We start from the raw sequence: 18,171 nt of genomic DNA, 5'->3' as shown, positions 1-18,171 counted from the left end.
GCGATCAGGGAGATTCAGTCCCCTGCTGTGTTTTCCACGGGAACCTAGATAGAGTAATCGAGGAGTACTCCCGTGTCTGCCCAGGGGAGGTATCTGTGATCTTCCACACCATGGAGAATGCCATCCTCGGCCTTCTCTGCCTCTACTACACTTTGCATGCAACAATTTGCTGGTACATTTTATCCAAAACACATTTCAGTATCATAAGTGGGATCATGTGTAGTGCATCCATACCCTTCACCCTGACACATATGGTGCCAGATTTTACAAGTGGAACTCAAGACCACCTGTCTGAGTCTGCCTCTGAATCTGTCACTGTAAATGTGTCCGAAGTCATTTGCTATTAATGCAATATACTACTGTCTATGCATAGTGTGTGTAATGCTGTCATATAAATTATTACATTTATAAATACCTTGGGAAAATACAGTTTCTTGTTGCTGCATTTTGTTGGTGTTGAGGTTGTTTAAATCATATTACACAATTCTTTTCAGCAGATATTTTCCCAGTTGTTGAAAGTTTTGAGATGTTTCAGTGTCTACTTTTCTATGCATCGAACTTTGAGGTTCAAAGTGCATTACTGACAGCCACTGAATGGACAATGTGAGCATGATTTTATCTTTGGTAATTTTGAACAGAGCTTGTCTGGGACATGTTTAGCCAAAGGCACAAATGCTGTCATACTAATATTTAGTTTCTTCTGTATTATGTGGAAATAAATACATTTTGGTTTAACAAGCTGTGAAGTTAGTTTTAGACATAGGCCTACTATAATCTTAGAAGTTAATATCAAAGCCTTGTAACACTGCTGTACATTGTTTGGCAGAAATAAAAGCAGGGATTCAGTATTTTCCTTAGCAAAAGAGCTACACAACAACAAATACATCCATATGAATAAAGCAGCTAAAACTGGTCAGAAAACATCTGCGTGTCACAGCTGTTGACATGCCTAAATAACAACTATTAATTAATATAGTGCCTAGATCATATCGGAAAAAATCATGCAGCTGTTGTTGGTGGCTACTGAAGCATCTTGGCTGAAAATCAAATTTGTTGGATGAAAATGTTATTTACTCACACGACAGACTAAAATGGCACATCATATAATCAACATCCTCTGTCAAACTTTTAAGCCGGGCTTAACTAGTTTGACCAAAGCAATACGAATGGCGCAGTTTGGGTAACCTTTGGAAAAATCATGCTTTATTGACACAAAATATGAAAAAGGTTATCATCCATTAATCTTCTTGTGCTTGTTACTCTCTCATACCCTTTCACCTCGTGCAATGGAAAAAAGCTTTGTGACTGGCCTCCAGTTTCTCTCACAATGACGGCTAGCTACCAGTCGAGCTGATGGGCAACCCAACACTCCCCTAGGGAAGTATCAGCTGCTTTTCAAAGGAAGCCTGGTTCTGCTAACCTCCGCCTGGCATGAGAGCAATCAAACCCACGAAAGCCATTCAACCTTTCAGGCATACATCTGCTAACTCTGCTGCTGTGAGCACAGCTGAACTCATGGAGCTTTCAACCTTTACCCTTTTTCTGTCTCAATTTTAATATTAATGGAGGATTTCAGATTCTGCAGAAACTTGAAAGCATACCCCTGAAATTCTTTAGACAGACTTTGCACAACAGTTTTCTCATGCATCATCCTGAGTAATTTTCCAGATAATAGGTGTGGTCCAGTCAACCACTCAGCTTTTGAATAAAACAAGCTGGTGTTTGTTGCTGATTTCATGACATTTAAGACACTGTTTGAATTGTATTGTGATCAAGAAGACAGAATAAAGAGACTGTGCATGTGGGCTAGGTGTGTATTTGCATGTGTTTAAGTGTTTGCGTGTCAGTGCTAGTGTGAGTAAAACTGTGTATGCTCAGTCATGCAAATTTTTGGTCTTGCATTAGTCATTTATTTGGTTGAAATGCATCAGTGCTTTGGGCAATCATTGACCTCAGTTGTCCGGGTGTGCAGACACACAGGAGGGAGTTTAGTTGTATTTGAATGTCAACTAAATATTATTTTGATTTTGTGAGTTTGGGAACAAAATTGGCAACCGCAACTTTCTTCAATGCGGAGTTTAGCCATGAAAGACTTGTTTTGGAGAAGTTAATCTAAGCTGCTAATAAAGTTTAAGTGGCACTTGAATAATAAAAAATTAGTTCAGATTGCCTTGAAGGAAGAGAGTTTTTGATTATTATCATGTTACAAATTTTTACGACATTCTTTATTATGCATGAATTATGTCTATAATGTCAAGTATTTTTTTCTATATATCCTTAGACATATTTATTATCTGTATCTATTTTCTGTATTTATTACACATTTTGTCTGGTGTAATTTTTATATTTATTTTTGTAAAAAAGTGTTACATTTAAAACCTCACAAGTGATTTGGTGAAATTTGACTGCTTTAACTGTTTGTTAGTTTGGTGCTATATGTTTGTTTTACTTTACATTTTAAATTACAATCTTAAATTTGCTGACATAAGCTTACTCACTTTTTCCTTATTTAATGTCTTTCCCACTATGAATAGACTCCAGTCCGACTGCTTCCATGATGCAGCACACTCTGCTGGTCAGGTTTGAGTCTTAGCATAAAACCCTCTGCTTCTATTGTACTTGCAACAAAGAAGCAGAGCCAACAAAGCTGAAACACACACACACACACACACACACACACACACACACACACACACACACACACACACACACACAAACACACACACACACACACACACACACACACACACACACACACACACGGGAAACACAAAGGAAGGCATGATTTTCTTTGTTACACACTCAGTCTGCTATTTCAGTATAAGCACAGTTGCTGCTGCTTTTGACATTGCGGTTTAAACAGACATAGTTTATTTACCTTTATCAGAACTGGTTGATAATATCTGCAAACACAGAAAATATTTAATCCTGGATGTTTTAAAAATGTTTTTTATACAGAGTAACATTCTGACCTCTACACCTACTGTGTTTGATATTAAAGATATATATTATATGTATTGTAAAAGTGAACAAAAAATTCTCAAGTTGCAGTCAGTGCATTATACTTTGCTTACAGTAAGTACAAACCTACATTTGGTTTCTTTGCTGACCACTTAGCTTTACATCCGATGAATATGAAATGTATGCATAAACACATTTCAGTGTGCTGGACCAGTGTGAGCTTCATGTTTTTGAAAAAAATACTGATGTGAACAAAACATAGGCAAGGCACCAAACAGCTTGGTGGTGACAAAATTCTCTAAATTTTGATGTCTATTGTGATTTAAACTGCACAAGACCCCGGTGTGAATACTGGTCTCCCAGGGAAAACCTTGCTGAATAAATCAAGTTTATTAAAAATGCTTTTATAAGCCTGAAACTTTTACATATTGCATGTACATCTGCATTACAAACATAAACAATGAAATCAAATGATTGAAACCCTTTCACACTGACATGTGGATTGAATGTCTATAGAGCATGTAGATTGATATTAATGACGGTTTTTGTATATGATCATGATTTAAAGAACCTGTCATTAGCCATCGTCTGCTGACCATCTTACTGATTACAGTTTTTCTCATTTGCTGAGACACACGTGTCTCCTCTGAAGTCGCATTTTCAAATTAGTTAACACAGCGGCTAAAATAGAAACGTACTGCCCAAAGAAACACATTTTATTTGCAAAACCTGTGGCCAAACTTTTACAGTCTTGTAATCAGTCACAATATAATACAAAAAATATATATCAATATCCTGACATCCATAGTGATTTTACTTAAGATAACAATCCCTGTTGCATTCTGCACCTTCACTTTTTTAGATGAGCTGTTTAATTACTGCAAAAAAACCAAACATTTGTTTTTTGTCTTTATGCATCCAATTGTTTAATTTTTATCCACTAAATGTGGCACAGCATTTTTACTCTTTTCCTTTTAAATTTTACTTAAAATCAGAATATATTTTAACATATTGCTTAATATTGATTTTTTTCCCATAAGATTCAAACGCAATAAAGTTGAGCACTGCAAATACTAAAGAGAAAAGACAAGTGGTCTCCGAAAAAGTAATAAGCAACAGTTACCAAGAAATTTATTTTGCATTTGATCTCAGTGACAATTTATTTTAAAGGGCATCATGGACATATTAGACTTTGGAGGTAGGAAAAGAGTTTGACATCCTTGCAAATATGTGCGCGCGCACAAACACACACGGGATCAGCAGGAATAATCCTCCACAGCTTCCAGGATACCATCTGAAGCTTTCACACGCTCCCTTTATTATATTGTAGGTCTGTAGAGGGCGCTGTGAGTTTTTTTAATAATTAGTTTCACTATCACACTGCAGAGATGTAGTGACGCTCAGAGTCATCATACTGAAGTGTGAAAGATTTATTGCATGTTTGATAGCAAAAATAATACTTTAACCTAATACTGTTATTAATAAAATCTTCCAAAATATAATGTGTGTAAACTAAACAAATTTTTTGAGATCATATTCAAATAATTAATTTACACCACATGAGGTCATAAGATATAATTTAGAAACAACACACATTCATTTTATTTGCAAATAATATTCTACATAGCAGCATGTATGTAGTCAGTGAGGAGACTAGTAGAACTAGAAGAAACATTTTCTCCTACTGAAGTAAGAAAAACAAACTTATATGCATGAGAAATTAAACTATTTACTATCTCATGAAAACATTAAAATTGTAAATCTATATTGTTATGAGCCTTTAGTTTTCACGCCCCATTTACCTTCCCTTTTTTCTTCTTTAACAGGGAAGTGAAGAAAGAGGAATAAATGAATGAGAGATTAGATGTGTTGTTCTGCTGATGACGGGCCCCTTTTATAGATCCCCAGTTTGCTAAGTCATCATTCTGCGACCTCTATACATAGTTCCACACAAGACAAGCTGTTAATACATGCACACAGTGACTACTGCTGTTAATCTTTCACTGGCCTATTTGAGGTATTGTTTCTCAGTGGATGGTCACTGGGACAGAGGAAATCTCAGAATTATTCACAGTTAAAATACTGATGTAAATGACACTTTATGTTCTGTTTTGCCACGGTTCACAGATCATTCTTCAATGTGATAGGTCAGGTTTTGCGCAGACAATCAGGCCTACAGTAGCAGTGAACATGCATGTCTGTCCAGTCCAGACCAATCTGTGCACTACAGTCCAGTCAGTGGTGAGACATCATGACGTTGTCGTCCTCATAAGGTGTATACAGCTGAGTCACAACACGGACGTGGGAGATCTTCTTCACTGCCTTGTGAAACACCTGCTTCATGCTCTTGGACTCGTCCGATGTGATGCTGAGAGGATGGACGGGAATCAGAGTCGGGGGAGAGATGGATGAATAAGGGAAGAAATACAGACAGAATATTAATGCAACATGGGAAAAGAAAACTGCTATACCCTCAAATACACAAAAATGGATTCCATTAGGAAACAGCTGAACATTTGGGAAATATTTGGTTTCATATTGAGACTTACCATTGTACTTATGTACCTACAGTCAATTAATATAACTTAGTGATTAGATTGCAAGAAGGGTGAAAATAAAAATAAAAAATATTTTTTCAGGCAATTGCATCAGGCAACCTTTTCCCTGTGTGTCCAGCCTCTGCTAAGCAAAGGAAAGCACTTCTTGGCTCCAGGTTTGTACAGAACTCCTTGATGTGAGAACAGTATGGATTCTTCTCATCTTAGTAAGTGAACAAGCATATTTCCCAAAATGCCAAACTGCTCATTTAAGTAGACAAACATGACTTGGACAAAGAGGAAAATGTAATTATTGACCAGTAGCTTGTATAGAAATCCACAAGGTCGAATATGGAAAGACCAAGCAATAATTTAATTAATAATTTTAAACAATGGAAGGCAAGTCTGCATACATGACTATGAGGTAATTATGGTGACAGTGTCCTAATATGGGGAATCCTAGTTAGTCTTTTTGAAACCCAAGAGCTGAACAGATGCAACCTGCCCCACATGAAAAATTTAGTCGGGCACTAAGACACGTTATCATCTGTTTTCAGGACGTCTGTATGGAAATTTCATCCCCATGTTAATTTTATGAAAAGGGGAGAAACTACACTGGACCTTGATTATATCTAAATGATGCTGCTAATGTAAAAAGGCTCAGTCTTTCTCTGTGAGACTGTTTAGTATTATGAACCTATTAAGTTTCTATTTTAGTCTATAACTGTTTTGTTTTCTCCAAATATGTAATTGTCTACATGTACATTACATTTATCTATAATATTCCAACAGAAGCTATCCCTTCACTGCAGACAATGTTGCATCTGTTCCCTCATATGGAAATGCTATACAGTATGTGCGTTGAAGGACACTGCTGCACAGAAACCATTTTTGACGTTTCACTTTAGCCCAGGTCAGCTTTTGCACATTGCTGCCATTGGGTGAAAAGCTCCCTGTGGTAGATTCCCACACAAGTCCTATGCCAGTTTCAGGAGTTCTCTGCAGTAGCTGAGTTGACCAATGGCCTTTAAATGGAAAACTGTTTTTCACAGGTATATTAAGGATACCATAACATAGCTTAAAGGTTTTCAAGCAACAGCAGCGACGTTGTGAAAAGCTGAAGGGACTTTTAGAGAACAAAACACTTGTAAAGTAGAAGAACTGAGTTTTGTCTGCGACCAACAATTAAAAAATAATTGTTTCTCTCCTCTGACAAAGTAGGTATTTTATGGTAAAATCCCCACATCTCTCACTTGAACTGCCTCTAGATGTTGTTATGTTTCACTTGCATTAAATTGCATCTTAAATAAATACAGGATCAACATGAAATACCATAAGAATCTGTTAAATAACCTTTAACAAAAACCATCAGTGGAAAGCAGTTCTGCTTAACCATTATTTTATTTTGAAATTTGATCTAAAGTCACAAGAAGCTAATTTGATTTGATTCACTGATAATTTAACAAAATGTAAACATTTCCAAAGCAAACAAGTAATGTTATGCTTAAAAAGCTGTGGCTGAGATTGTCACCTAACCTTTGAACGATTTGTGTTCAAGATGCAACTAAATGCAAAAAAACTGCTATCCCACCTTGAGACTGTTCATGTTAACAAGTCCCCAAACTATGTTTGCCAAAGGACGAGTCACGCTGCCAACCAAGTCAGTAATGTTATACATTTTATAATGCATAACATTACCTCAGTTTTTCTTCTTTGCAAGTTGTTCCTGCTGTTGTTTCTCGGCTTTCCGTTTCTTGTACTGGGCTATCTCGGCCATCTGGAGCCCATGGGCCATTTGCCTGTTGGAACGAAGTGTACAGCGTGAACACAGCACACGTACACACACACACACACACACACACACACACACACACACACAAACACACACACACACACACAAACACACACAAACACAAACACACATACACACACACACACACACACACACACACACACACACACACACACAGCTGCTGTCTGTGTGTGTGTGTGTGTGCTGCTCCTACCCAGGCTTGAGTTGTGGAGGAACAGGGAGAGGTTTGGTAAATCCTTCTCGGCCAACAAGCCAGTAGGTCTCTTCTACACCTTTACCCTGAAAAAGAAGACAGAGACATTGAGAAAAATTGTCTTTTGTTTATATCGGATCATGTGGTTCAGAGCTTGAATCAGGATGGAGAGTTATACCCTGACTTCTGTCCTGCCTCTTAATTCTAGCTTGTAGCCAAGATTTAGGTGGCGCAGGACCTTCACTGTGCTCTCATGGATGTGGATCCTGTAGGCTGCAGCACACAAAAAACATATAATAATTCACATGATGCTGGAAATAAACTAAAGTTAGAACAAGAAAGTACTGTATATGGGAATCCGCACATAGCATCAAATATTTCACTCAATTGACAGCACCAGTTAGATTTAATCCACTCTCAGAACAGATGGTTATGCTCTAGAATTCCTTACAGTTACTCAGTACATTTTTCAGTCCTGTTTTTTTGTATGTCTGTAGCTTACGCATCCCACTGGACTCCATACGAGAGGCAGTGTACACTGTGTCTCCAAACAGACAGTAGCGAGGCATTGTGAGACCCACCACACCTGCTACACATGGACCTAAAAAACAAACACATAGACACAAACCTATTACTACTTGACATAGGTAAGTTAGAGCTAGTATTTTATTACAGAGGTAACTGTAGCTTTTTTAGTTATTGTGTGAATTATTTACAGTGTAATCATTTCTACTTCGTACAGATCTCTTTTCTTAGCAGTAGTAAAACATCATGGTCTCTCACCTGTGTGCAGACCTATACGTATCCTGACAGGAACGTCAGGCATGTGTCTCATTTTGAAGGTACCCACAGCGCTCAGGATGTCAAGGGCCATGTTAGCAATTTCTGCAGCGTGACGGTTGCCGTTAGGGACGGGAACACCTGATGCCACCATGTAAGCATCACCAATCGTCTCCACCTGAAGCAGAACACAACAGAATGATGAGAAGCCATCTGTCATGATGAGAAATGATATTTGATGTGTAAGGCCACAGTTTTTTATTAATAGAACTTAATCAAAGAGGTTAAACCACAGCACCTTGTAGACATCATGATTTCCTATGATGGCGTCAAAGAGTGTGTAGAGGTCGTTGAGAAGGTCAACCACCTCGATGGGTTCGCTGTTGGCTGAGATGGTAGTGAAGCCAACAATGTCGCTGAAGTAAAGTGAAACGCTGTCAAAATGCTCCGGTTCGACAACACCGCCGACCTTCAAAGCCTCTGCCACGGACCTGGGGAAAAGAGAAAAACACTATTTGAAAATGTGCTATGAAATGTATTGAAATTTAGTGTTTTAAAGTCTTCAGGTCATTGTAGCAGACTTTTCTTAACAAAAAATTTAATGTTTTAATTAACTAGACATAGTATTTCCTACAAAGTACAAGTGTTTTTACGGAGGGAGCATCTGAGTTAGCAGCTTCTCTGTCTTTTGTTTCTCAATTTCCAGCTCCTCTGTCCTCTCTCTGATCAGCTCCTCAAGATTAGATGAGTACTGCTCCAGCATCCTCAGCATGGAGTCTATGATGTTGGTCTTCTTCCCTTTGTTTATGTTTTTGAACTAAGTGGAAAGGAAAGAAACACACAGAAGACAAAACACAACAAGATGCTGATTATCTGAGGATAAGCATGTGCGTTCTACAACAAGTGATTCCACAACATAGACAATTTTCCTTTAAAATGCTACAACTACAATTTTTTGTTCATAATTTAAATATTTAAGAATTTTAGAATCATGAAAAAACAGCATCGAAGTAAAGCAAAGTCTCCAGAAGTATATTAACTACACACTGATATATTAACTGAGCCATTGAAAAGTAGGTAAAATTACTCCAGAATAATTACAGAAAATGTAATTTTTGTACTGAAAGGGTAAAGTTGCTCAGTTGCACCAGACATTTTGTCACATATACCTGTAACTATTTTTAAAGTCAACACATAATCATGATCTGAAATTGTAATATCTGTTCTTGGAACAAGCTGTCGAATAGTATCAACATCAGATATTTAAACCATCCTACCTGGTCAAAGATCTCATCAAAGCTGGGTCTCTTGTCTGGTTGTTCGGTCCAGCACTGTTTCATCAGCTGGATGCACTCTGATGGAGCATAGTCAGGACTGACCAATGGACGGCACAGGGGTGGAGGCTTACGGAGCTTCTCTATTATGTCTAAAACACAATCACAGAGAAATATCAGCTCCTGTGTGTGTGTGAGTGTATGTGTGTGTGTGTGTGTGTGTGTGTGTGTGTGTGTGTGTGTGTGTGTGTGTTTGTGGTCAATGCTCGTAGTTGCTTTAACCATGCCAGCATTTCATTAGGAATATATATCGGAAAGGAAGATGTACCCTAGAGATGAGATGATTTGACCTTTCATCAATTAACATCAAGAGGTTAGAAATTTTGAAATGATGATGTAACTAGATGAAGAGCCAAGTTATAAAGTAAAAAAGTCACCTAACATGAATGTCTATTTTCATTGTGGCCCACTGACATCATTAGGATTCATCATCAGGGGACCACAACTATTTGAATGAATAGATTTCCTTTATGGAAGAATCTGCGTAATATTTGCAGAAATGTTCTGGATCAAAGTAGTAACCACTTATGAGCAAGATAAATGTATGTAAGATTGCTATTAATATAACATCCAGTTGCGCAATTTGTTCGAAGATGTAGTATAGAGGCAGGAGAGGTTCTATGGTTCAACTCTTAGTTTCTGTCTTTCATATCATTTCTCTCATCCTGCATTCATTGGTTTGTTGTCTTGCCTGAAGCAGACAGGTCCAGCATGCAGAATGGAGGCCCTCTGATCACCACCTCCTGCATGATGATAGCAAAGCTGTATATATCACCATGTAGAGTACCATGGAGCCCCGGGTACCCGCTTCTCAGGATCTCTGGAGCCGTCCACAGCAACTCTGGAACACACAGAACTGTATTCATTTTCTTCTGTAGTGACAACTTGTACAGTAAGTGACACTGGCTCGTAGCTTCTTCTGTTCTCTTACCATCTGCAAGGGGTTCAATGTAAGGGAACCTCTGAGCCTCCAGAACCTCGTTGTAGCCAAAGTCTGTGATCTTCAGGACAAAGCGCCCGTCTACCACACAGTTACGGGACTTAAGACGAGTGTGGCATACTCCATGGTGGTGTAGGTACTTCATACCCTTAGTAAGAAAACAGACTGGATTGTTTTCAATAACCTAAACAATTTAAAATTTAGGAAATTAATGGAAAATTTTAAATTCCTTGCAATGAAAATAAAACTTTCTCCAGCAATGAATTCATGCTTTAAAATGATTTCATGGTTAATAAGACTTACTGTCTCATATCAGAAACACTTGTCAATACAATCTAATTCCCATTCACCTTAATTAGATCCAGTAGCAGAGAGGACTTGAACATCCAGTCGAGCTTGACATCTTCATTCAGCAGCAGGTCCTCGAGGCTGCCTCTGGAGCAGAACTCAGTCACAATTGCGAAAACGCCACAGTCATGAAAAAAACCCAGGAAGGGATTAAGGTTCTCGTGACGCATGTCCTTCATCTGCAGACAGAAAAATGTTTCGTTTGACTAATTATTTACATGTTAGTTGTCTTTCTCATGGCTCATGCTATGATACATAAGAACCAGTGGATGTTAATTTATACTTTTCTCTTGCTTACGCACCAGCTCAAACACATCGCTTGTTTTTGGGTTGATACTGCTAAATGTCCCATTAGGGAGTCTCTTCAGCCATGCCCAGTCACCCTGGAGAAGACCAAAAAAAAACCCCAAAAAACAATTAACTTAACAGTCTTGTTTTCTGCACTCTTAACAATTTAGAAAGGACTAATATGGATCGTACCCCAAAAGTGCTACATAGTGGCAACTGGACCTGCTTGGGATTTTTAAAAATAATGACATTCTGGATAGAGAAGTTAGATGGTTTGAAAGAGGAGTAAAGAAGGCCATTTATGTCCAACTGGACAACCCTCCCTCAACAATGGATGTGAGGCACTTGGGTGGTTCCACAGTCATTTACACTTTGACTCAGTGTGAACAAAAACCTATTTACATGTTGCCATCAAATTATGACTGAAATGATGAAGCCTTTTGGATAATAGATAAAATGTCTTCAAGGGTTTCAAGCAAGTCAGTGCCTTTAGGGTAACCTGTGACCTGAATGATCGAGATTTTTCACAGATGTTTGGGAAGATGTTGTTGCTGTTTCACCTCATAAATGACGACATTGGAGTTCTCGTAGGTGGCTGGGGATTGGGTGGAGATTGGTGAGGTGATGCTGCATTCTGAAACACTTTTCATGCCACTAGCCCTGCTGTCATCTAGACTCAGCTTCTGCAGGCAGTGAAGTTCAGGAGGTAACAATGGTTATCGTTTTAGTTTCTTCTCCTTCTAGTTCGAGTATTTTTAAAGTTACACACATAGAAGTGTTCTCACCATAGGAACCTTTAGTTATTGTAAGGGAAATAAAGAGAAACTATAAAAAGTAAGGTAAAGTAGACAATGACCTTATTGCTAAGCGATGGGTTTATAAATGTGACATCAGCCAGAGTCAGTAAGATCTTGTTTGGACCCCGAACAAGTCGAATCTGATTGATCCGTCGCCTAGGCAACAAGAGTGAGTGATCCATTATTGAGAAACAGAAAGCTTTATTTATATTTATTTTTTTAATTTAACTTAGAATTCATATTGATTTTCCAAACCTATTAGGTCAAATAACACAACATAAGGTTTCTACTGACATTGTACCTGATATAGTAAATCAACACCACAGCAAAAACAGAGAAGGAAACTGCTCCAATGAACATGCTGATGGTCGAGAGCAAATCTACTCCTGGAGCAGAAAGAGAGGAGGTTAGAAAAAATTATATAACAATACAAACACAATCATAAGTGGCAAAAATAGTATTCGTGCTTGTGTGTGTAGGTGTGAGTGTGTGTGTGTGTGTGTGTGTGTGTGTAGGTGTAAGTTTTGTTCCTCACCCCCTGAGCAGATGACCCCTGGAGTAAACCAGCAGGATGAGTCTTTCCTGGGTCCATAGCCGTGAGGGAAATGGATGTCTTGCCCAAGGAAGCGCACCATATTGGCCTCCATATCAATGCTTAACCATTACAGCATTTAAATTTTACTACTATACGTTTTTGTTTCTTTTTAAAGGGGGACAAATAATATGGGAAAATATAATGCAGTTCAATACAGCAAAAACACAGCCTACAACCTCAAACAAAACAAATTGCTATTTAATGTTTTTGATCAATATTGAATCTTTTTTTTGATTTTCCTTCCCACCACGATTTTTTATTAAAAGTTTACTTAAAGCGCATCCAGAAAAAATTCCCAGTGCTTAACTGGTTCCAGAGTTTATTATGTTACGGCCTTATTCCAAAATGGATTGCGAAAGAAGCTGGCTTGAGACCTTTGCAAATTTATAAAAAATAAAAAATGAAAAATCCCATGGACATACGAAACGTTTTTACAGCCTTTGCCATGACACTTAAAATTGAGCTGTAGGTGACCAAGAACCCAATGGTCACTCTGAAAGAGCTCCAGCATTTTTCAGTGGAGACAGGAGAACTTTCCAGAGGAACAACCATCTCTGCAGCACTCCACCAATCAGGCCAGTATGGTAGAGTGGCGAGACGGAAACCAGTCCTCTGTTAAAGGCACATGACAGACCGCGTTAAGGACTCGCAGACCACGAGAAACAAAATTCTCTGGTCTCTGGTCTCTGGTAAACACACAGCCAAGATAACAAAGGAGTGGTTGTGGGACAACTCTGTGAATGTCCTTGTTTGGCCCAGGCAGAGCCCAGACTTGAACTCGATCTGAAATCTGAAAATGACTGTGCACCGACGCTCCACATCCAACCTGATGGAGCTTGAGAGGTACTGCAAAGAAGAATGAAAACTGCCTAAAAACAGTTATGCCAAGCTTGTAGCATCATAGTCAAAAAGACTTGAGGCTGTAATTGGTGCTAAAGGTGCTTCAACAAAATAAACAACAACAGCTGTGAAAACCTATGTACATGTGATTTTTTTCGGTTGATTTTTAATGCATTTAATACATTTTCACATTATCAGTATAGGATATTGTTTCTAATCAAATATTGTTTTAGGAAAATATTGAATTTGATGTATTTTGCAACAAGGCTGTGACATAACAAAATTAAGCGCTGTGTATACTTTCTGGATGCACTGTATATGCCTATTGGTCGAGCTGTGTTATAAGAAAACAGTCAGTATCAGTCTTCATGTACCTGTACGTTGGTTTCAGCTTCCAAGAAAGTCCATCTGTGTCCAGAATGAGGTAGTTTAGCAGAGACACTCCAGAACTGTTGGTTTTGACTGGGTAGCTGAAGCCCTGCAACATGATATGCTGTTATTATTCTTTTTTGGCAAACAGATTTTTCATAGAATATGCTGCAAGTCTTCTTTTTCTCTTTTTTATTTTGGCACTTTTTCTGTTTTCTGTGATTGATTTCTATCACCTCGAAGGCCAGGTTGCGGGTGTGTTGCACCAGGTTTCCTCCAGACATCCACTCCCCAGACTCTCGAACCCGGTGCACTGCATGAGCCATGAAGAGGACTGAGCTGTAGATGGTGCCAAACAGAGGAGACACCTGCGAGGCACACAAAGAGGCATTAATTTGATCTTCCTTATACAAGGTGATCTCAGCAGCAAGAGATCCATGCATCACCTGCTGTGGCTTCAGTGTCTTTGCCACCTCTCCTCTCTCCATGGCCTCTCTGTAGGCCTCATAGAATGACAAGTGAGGTGAGTCGATGGTGACGGTCAGCACAGCATCATAGGCCCTCAACAGTTTGCTGTTGCTTTTCAGAGATGGGTAGGTCACGTTGTGGTATGGCAGGCTGTAGAGCAGGGTATCGTAGGGCACAAACACTAGGGAGCCATCAATCATCTGCATATCATAGGCTGTCTCTAAAAGCTGCTGTTGGACTTTGCCACCAATCAGCACTGAGTGCATGCAGAGGATCACAGCTGGGGAAAAACAATAATACAGCGTGTCACCTGCTGAAACACCTGTCATAAATATATGCAATAGCATGCAGGAACACATCACAGATCAACTGTACGTATTGTAGTTCATCAGTACTGACCTCGTATTTCTCTCATCTTGCGAACCTTGGCCAGGGTTCGTCTTATGCCGTGAGGTGTGTTCTCCATAAAGCTGACCAGTCTGACCGGCAGACCATGGCTTCTCATTGATTCAGCCACCTGACGAGACAGAGACAGCTGGATCTAGGTAGCTAGTAGACACCAATAGTTTTTTTCTCGCAGTTTCACAAATGTGAAAAGAAAATTCTAACCTTGGTGGCCGTCTCCACCCAAATGTCATCTGAGGAAGAAATGATGCCAATGTGGGCCCACCTGAAGTAGCTCATGATACTGAGCAGAACCCAGGTGGGCTTTGCCATGGAGTGCGCAAAGGTGGGGTGGTTCCGTACACTGTCCAACTCATAGCCAACACAACCCCAAGGAAACAATGCCTGGAGGAAAACATGAAAAATTACAAAATGTCAAAGCAGGAAAAAAATGTAATAGGACAATGTTGCCCATAAAGTTGGAATAAACTTCTTCTCAGGAAATTATTGTGACAATGTGATTTATTCTTGATAGATAAAGTGTATATCTTCTCAAAACTTTGTTGATCAATCTCTTCCAAACATATGACAGTGAAAATGAAACCACACTTAACATTTGCAAAAAACTGGAAAAATGTGTCTGATAACTAAATTATTCCAACTTTATTGGCAACAGTGCATTACTGTGGATTTATGTAGTAGAAATAAACCTTTAAATACCAGTCCCGCTGAAACATCACTGACCTTGTTCCAGCCTTTGCTTAACATTGAAGCAGCATCACAGTAGCCAGGGTTGGCTGGTCCGATGTACCCTGAAGCTTTTGGATGGAAACCCACAAATGCCTCCAATGCCCTTGATGTCTCACATGGCTCCTGAATAGTAAAGTAAAAGTTAACATGCTCTCATCCACCTGTATCCTACTTCTGTCACAAAGAGTTTAATTTCAAATTTTCTGTGTTCTGACTTTCTAACATTAGATCAGTGTTGCTGCCATAGTAAGTCAGTACCTTCGTTAGTAAAATTGTACTTGTGCAGTTTGCCAGCCTGTGAATTCACAGATCTTGTACTGAGCTGATGGAAAACTGTTCATATATTTATAGTTTTTTAGTTTTTGTAATGGCAGCTATTTGCTATTTCAATGAAGGCCCCTTTCCTTTTTATAATGTTTTCCCATCTTACTCAAGTTTGATGAAGATGGGAATGATTTAAACAACGTTTTAGCAAAAACAAACAAACAAACAAAAAAAAAACACTAACCACTGAAGGAGGCACAGGTAAACAGACCACATACCACACAAGATGGCTCCCACATCCATTTAACATTGAGCACAGCTTTTGTAGACTACATAGCTCCCTTATCTAATTCAGAAAAGCTTTGTCTCTTTACATACAGATGTTAAACTGTGGCAACAAGTGATTTATGTATATCATCACACATATTATTAAAATGTCTTTAACATTTACAGATTTAAATAACTTTATTGTTTACTAGACCAAGATCAGGCGTGTACCTGCAGCACAGCATAGTCGAATGTTGCAGCGTAGGACAGCAGGGGGTCCCTATTGATGCGGTTCACAGCAAGTTGTGCTGCCACATGTGGTAGAGCCTTGGCAAAGAGAGGATCACACCCCCAGGGCCCCACCACCCCGACACGAAACCAGGCGGCCTGGGCTGGGCAAGGCAGTAAAAATAGACAGGCCAAAAAAGCCAGGAGGATCCTCTGGACAGTTATATGGAGTGAAGGAAATGGATGAGGAGGTGAAAGACAGTGAAGAATAGGGGGACAAGAGTGGCGTGAAAGTGAGGGATGTGAGGGATGAGAAGAACCGGTTAAAGTAGAAGAACAGGCCAAAGGAAAAAATAAAAAATAAAGTTGAAATGGAAGGAAATAATTGATAGGACATGATAAAGGAGAAGAGTGGGGATAAAGAAATGAGAAACAGAATAGGGCATTGTCAAGAGACTTGTCTGGTGTCGGCTTCCATGTTTGAGGTAAGAAAACAAAGGCACAGTGCTGTCGTCGCATCTCAAGATTCACAAGCTCCAGAGCTTATTAAAAACAGGTGGAAGATGAGCGGATTTGGAAGGTGCTGCTTCCCTGAAATAAAGGATTGGAGAAAAGTAGTTCAATATATTCCATTTTAATGTAGAGATACCATACTACACTGACAGATGACATATTGAAAAGTGTTTTGTTGTGGCCACTTTACTTGAACTCTTAACACACCAATAGACCTTCAATGACCCTTAGAGGACATACTTTATGTTTCCAAGTGTTTATGTTTCCATGTCTGTATTTGTAGTGTTGCAAAAACAGCTTTCTAACATAACAACCCTCACTACAGCGAAACTGATTTGAAAAAAAAATTTAATTTTAAAATTTTAATAATATTCTAATCTAAATCAGAATGAATGAACAGTTTTACTGACTTTAGATTTCTAAAGTCAGTGACTATAGAAATTATTTCAGGGTCAGTGGTCCATTTTGTATCAGAATCCTTGAGTAAAAATTTTACGAATGCTATGCACAAGATGACTAATCAAGGAGGTTAGGTCTAAAATTCTTAATTTTTACATGTCACATTGCCACTTAGGGTAGACGGCAAAATAATCTGCCTAAGCCATTGAGGTCCATAGGTCGACTAACCTAGAAACTTCATCTTTTAAATTACATTTTAAAATATTTTCCCACAGATTACACATGCACTATTTTGTATGTGAAACATCCAGCTCTACTTGTTTGAGTGTAGGAGGGTCTTTTGGGTTTCCTACCACACAATGAAGAGAGGGACCTGTCTCTTCTTCTCTTCTTTCCAAGTCGAAACCTCTGGACCAAAGCATTACTTCTCCCTTTGTTTACAGCCAAAAGCTTTGAAAGTTTGTCAGATAACTCTGCTAATCAGAGTCAGAAAAAACATACATATATGTAGCACAGTTCGCTGGTTTGAAGCTTGTGGATCTCTTTGTGAGAGCTTAGAGGTGCTGGTAAATGTCTAGGTAAGTGTGTGACCTGTCCTGTCAGATTAATCAAATCCAATCAGGCCTTTTGTGGCTGTAAGCTGCAGTAACTAAGCTGATGACCATTATTAATATTAATATAATTAGTTATTAGGTATGACAAAATGTTATGTGCAATTTTACTCTCTAGTTGTGTCCTGTTAGACATGCAAACTTGAATACGTTTGCATGTTGTCCAACTTTACATCAGCTAATCTATTATAAACTGTATACAGTATATGTGCATTTTTTAATGTTTATTTATATGCATAATGTGTGGGTGAAATATTAAAAACAAAACTATTCTTTGAAATAAATTTGATATGTTTGTAGGATTATTTGTGTCATTTAAATGTAGCAATAAATTGTAGTATGTATACTTTTCATATTTTGGTTCAGTGCAATGATCTTCTGACAGCCAGAGGGCAGCACCACACAGAAAAACGTCCTTTTGTCTCTCTCTCTCTCTCTCTATCTCTCTCTCTCTCTCTCATTCTTTGTGTGTGTGTGTTAGGGAAACATTAG

General features: G+C 38.7%; 1 protein-coding gene across 1 annotated transcript; it reads right to left on the bottom strand.

The window, feature by feature from the left end:
• Positions 1–3,398: 3,398 nt before the first annotated feature.
• Positions 3,399–17,260, bottom strand: gc2 (guanylyl cyclase 2). The gene is made up of 24 exons (XM_067525375.1): positions 16,160–17,260; positions 15,392–15,520; positions 14,873–15,052; positions 14,663–14,780; positions 14,242–14,543; positions 14,032–14,163; positions 13,801–13,904; positions 12,527–12,645; positions 12,293–12,377; positions 12,051–12,147; positions 11,755–11,877; positions 11,209–11,289; positions 10,909–11,085; positions 10,550–10,706; positions 10,310–10,459; positions 9,562–9,710; positions 8,938–9,101; positions 8,583–8,775; positions 8,288–8,462; positions 8,007–8,105; positions 7,683–7,777; positions 7,505–7,590; positions 7,197–7,297; positions 3,399–5,329 (listed from the first exon to the last, which is right to left on the bottom strand). Exons 1-23 carry the CDS (start codon positions 16,673–16,675, stop codon positions 7,198–7,200), a joined length of 3,531 nt encoding a protein of 1,176 aa, XP_067381476.1. The 5' UTR covers positions 16,676–17,260; the 3' UTR covers positions 3,399–5,329; position 7,197.
• Between the last annotated feature and the right edge of the window lie 911 nt (positions 17,261–18,171).

This window comes from Channa argus, chromosome 12 (genome assembly GCF_033026475.1).
Source record: "Channa argus isolate prfri chromosome 12, Channa argus male v1.0, whole genome shotgun sequence".
Taxonomy (NCBI): Eukaryota; Metazoa; Chordata; class Actinopteri; order Anabantiformes; family Channidae; genus Channa; species Channa argus.
This window is presented reverse-complemented; position numbering and strand designations above follow the sequence as displayed.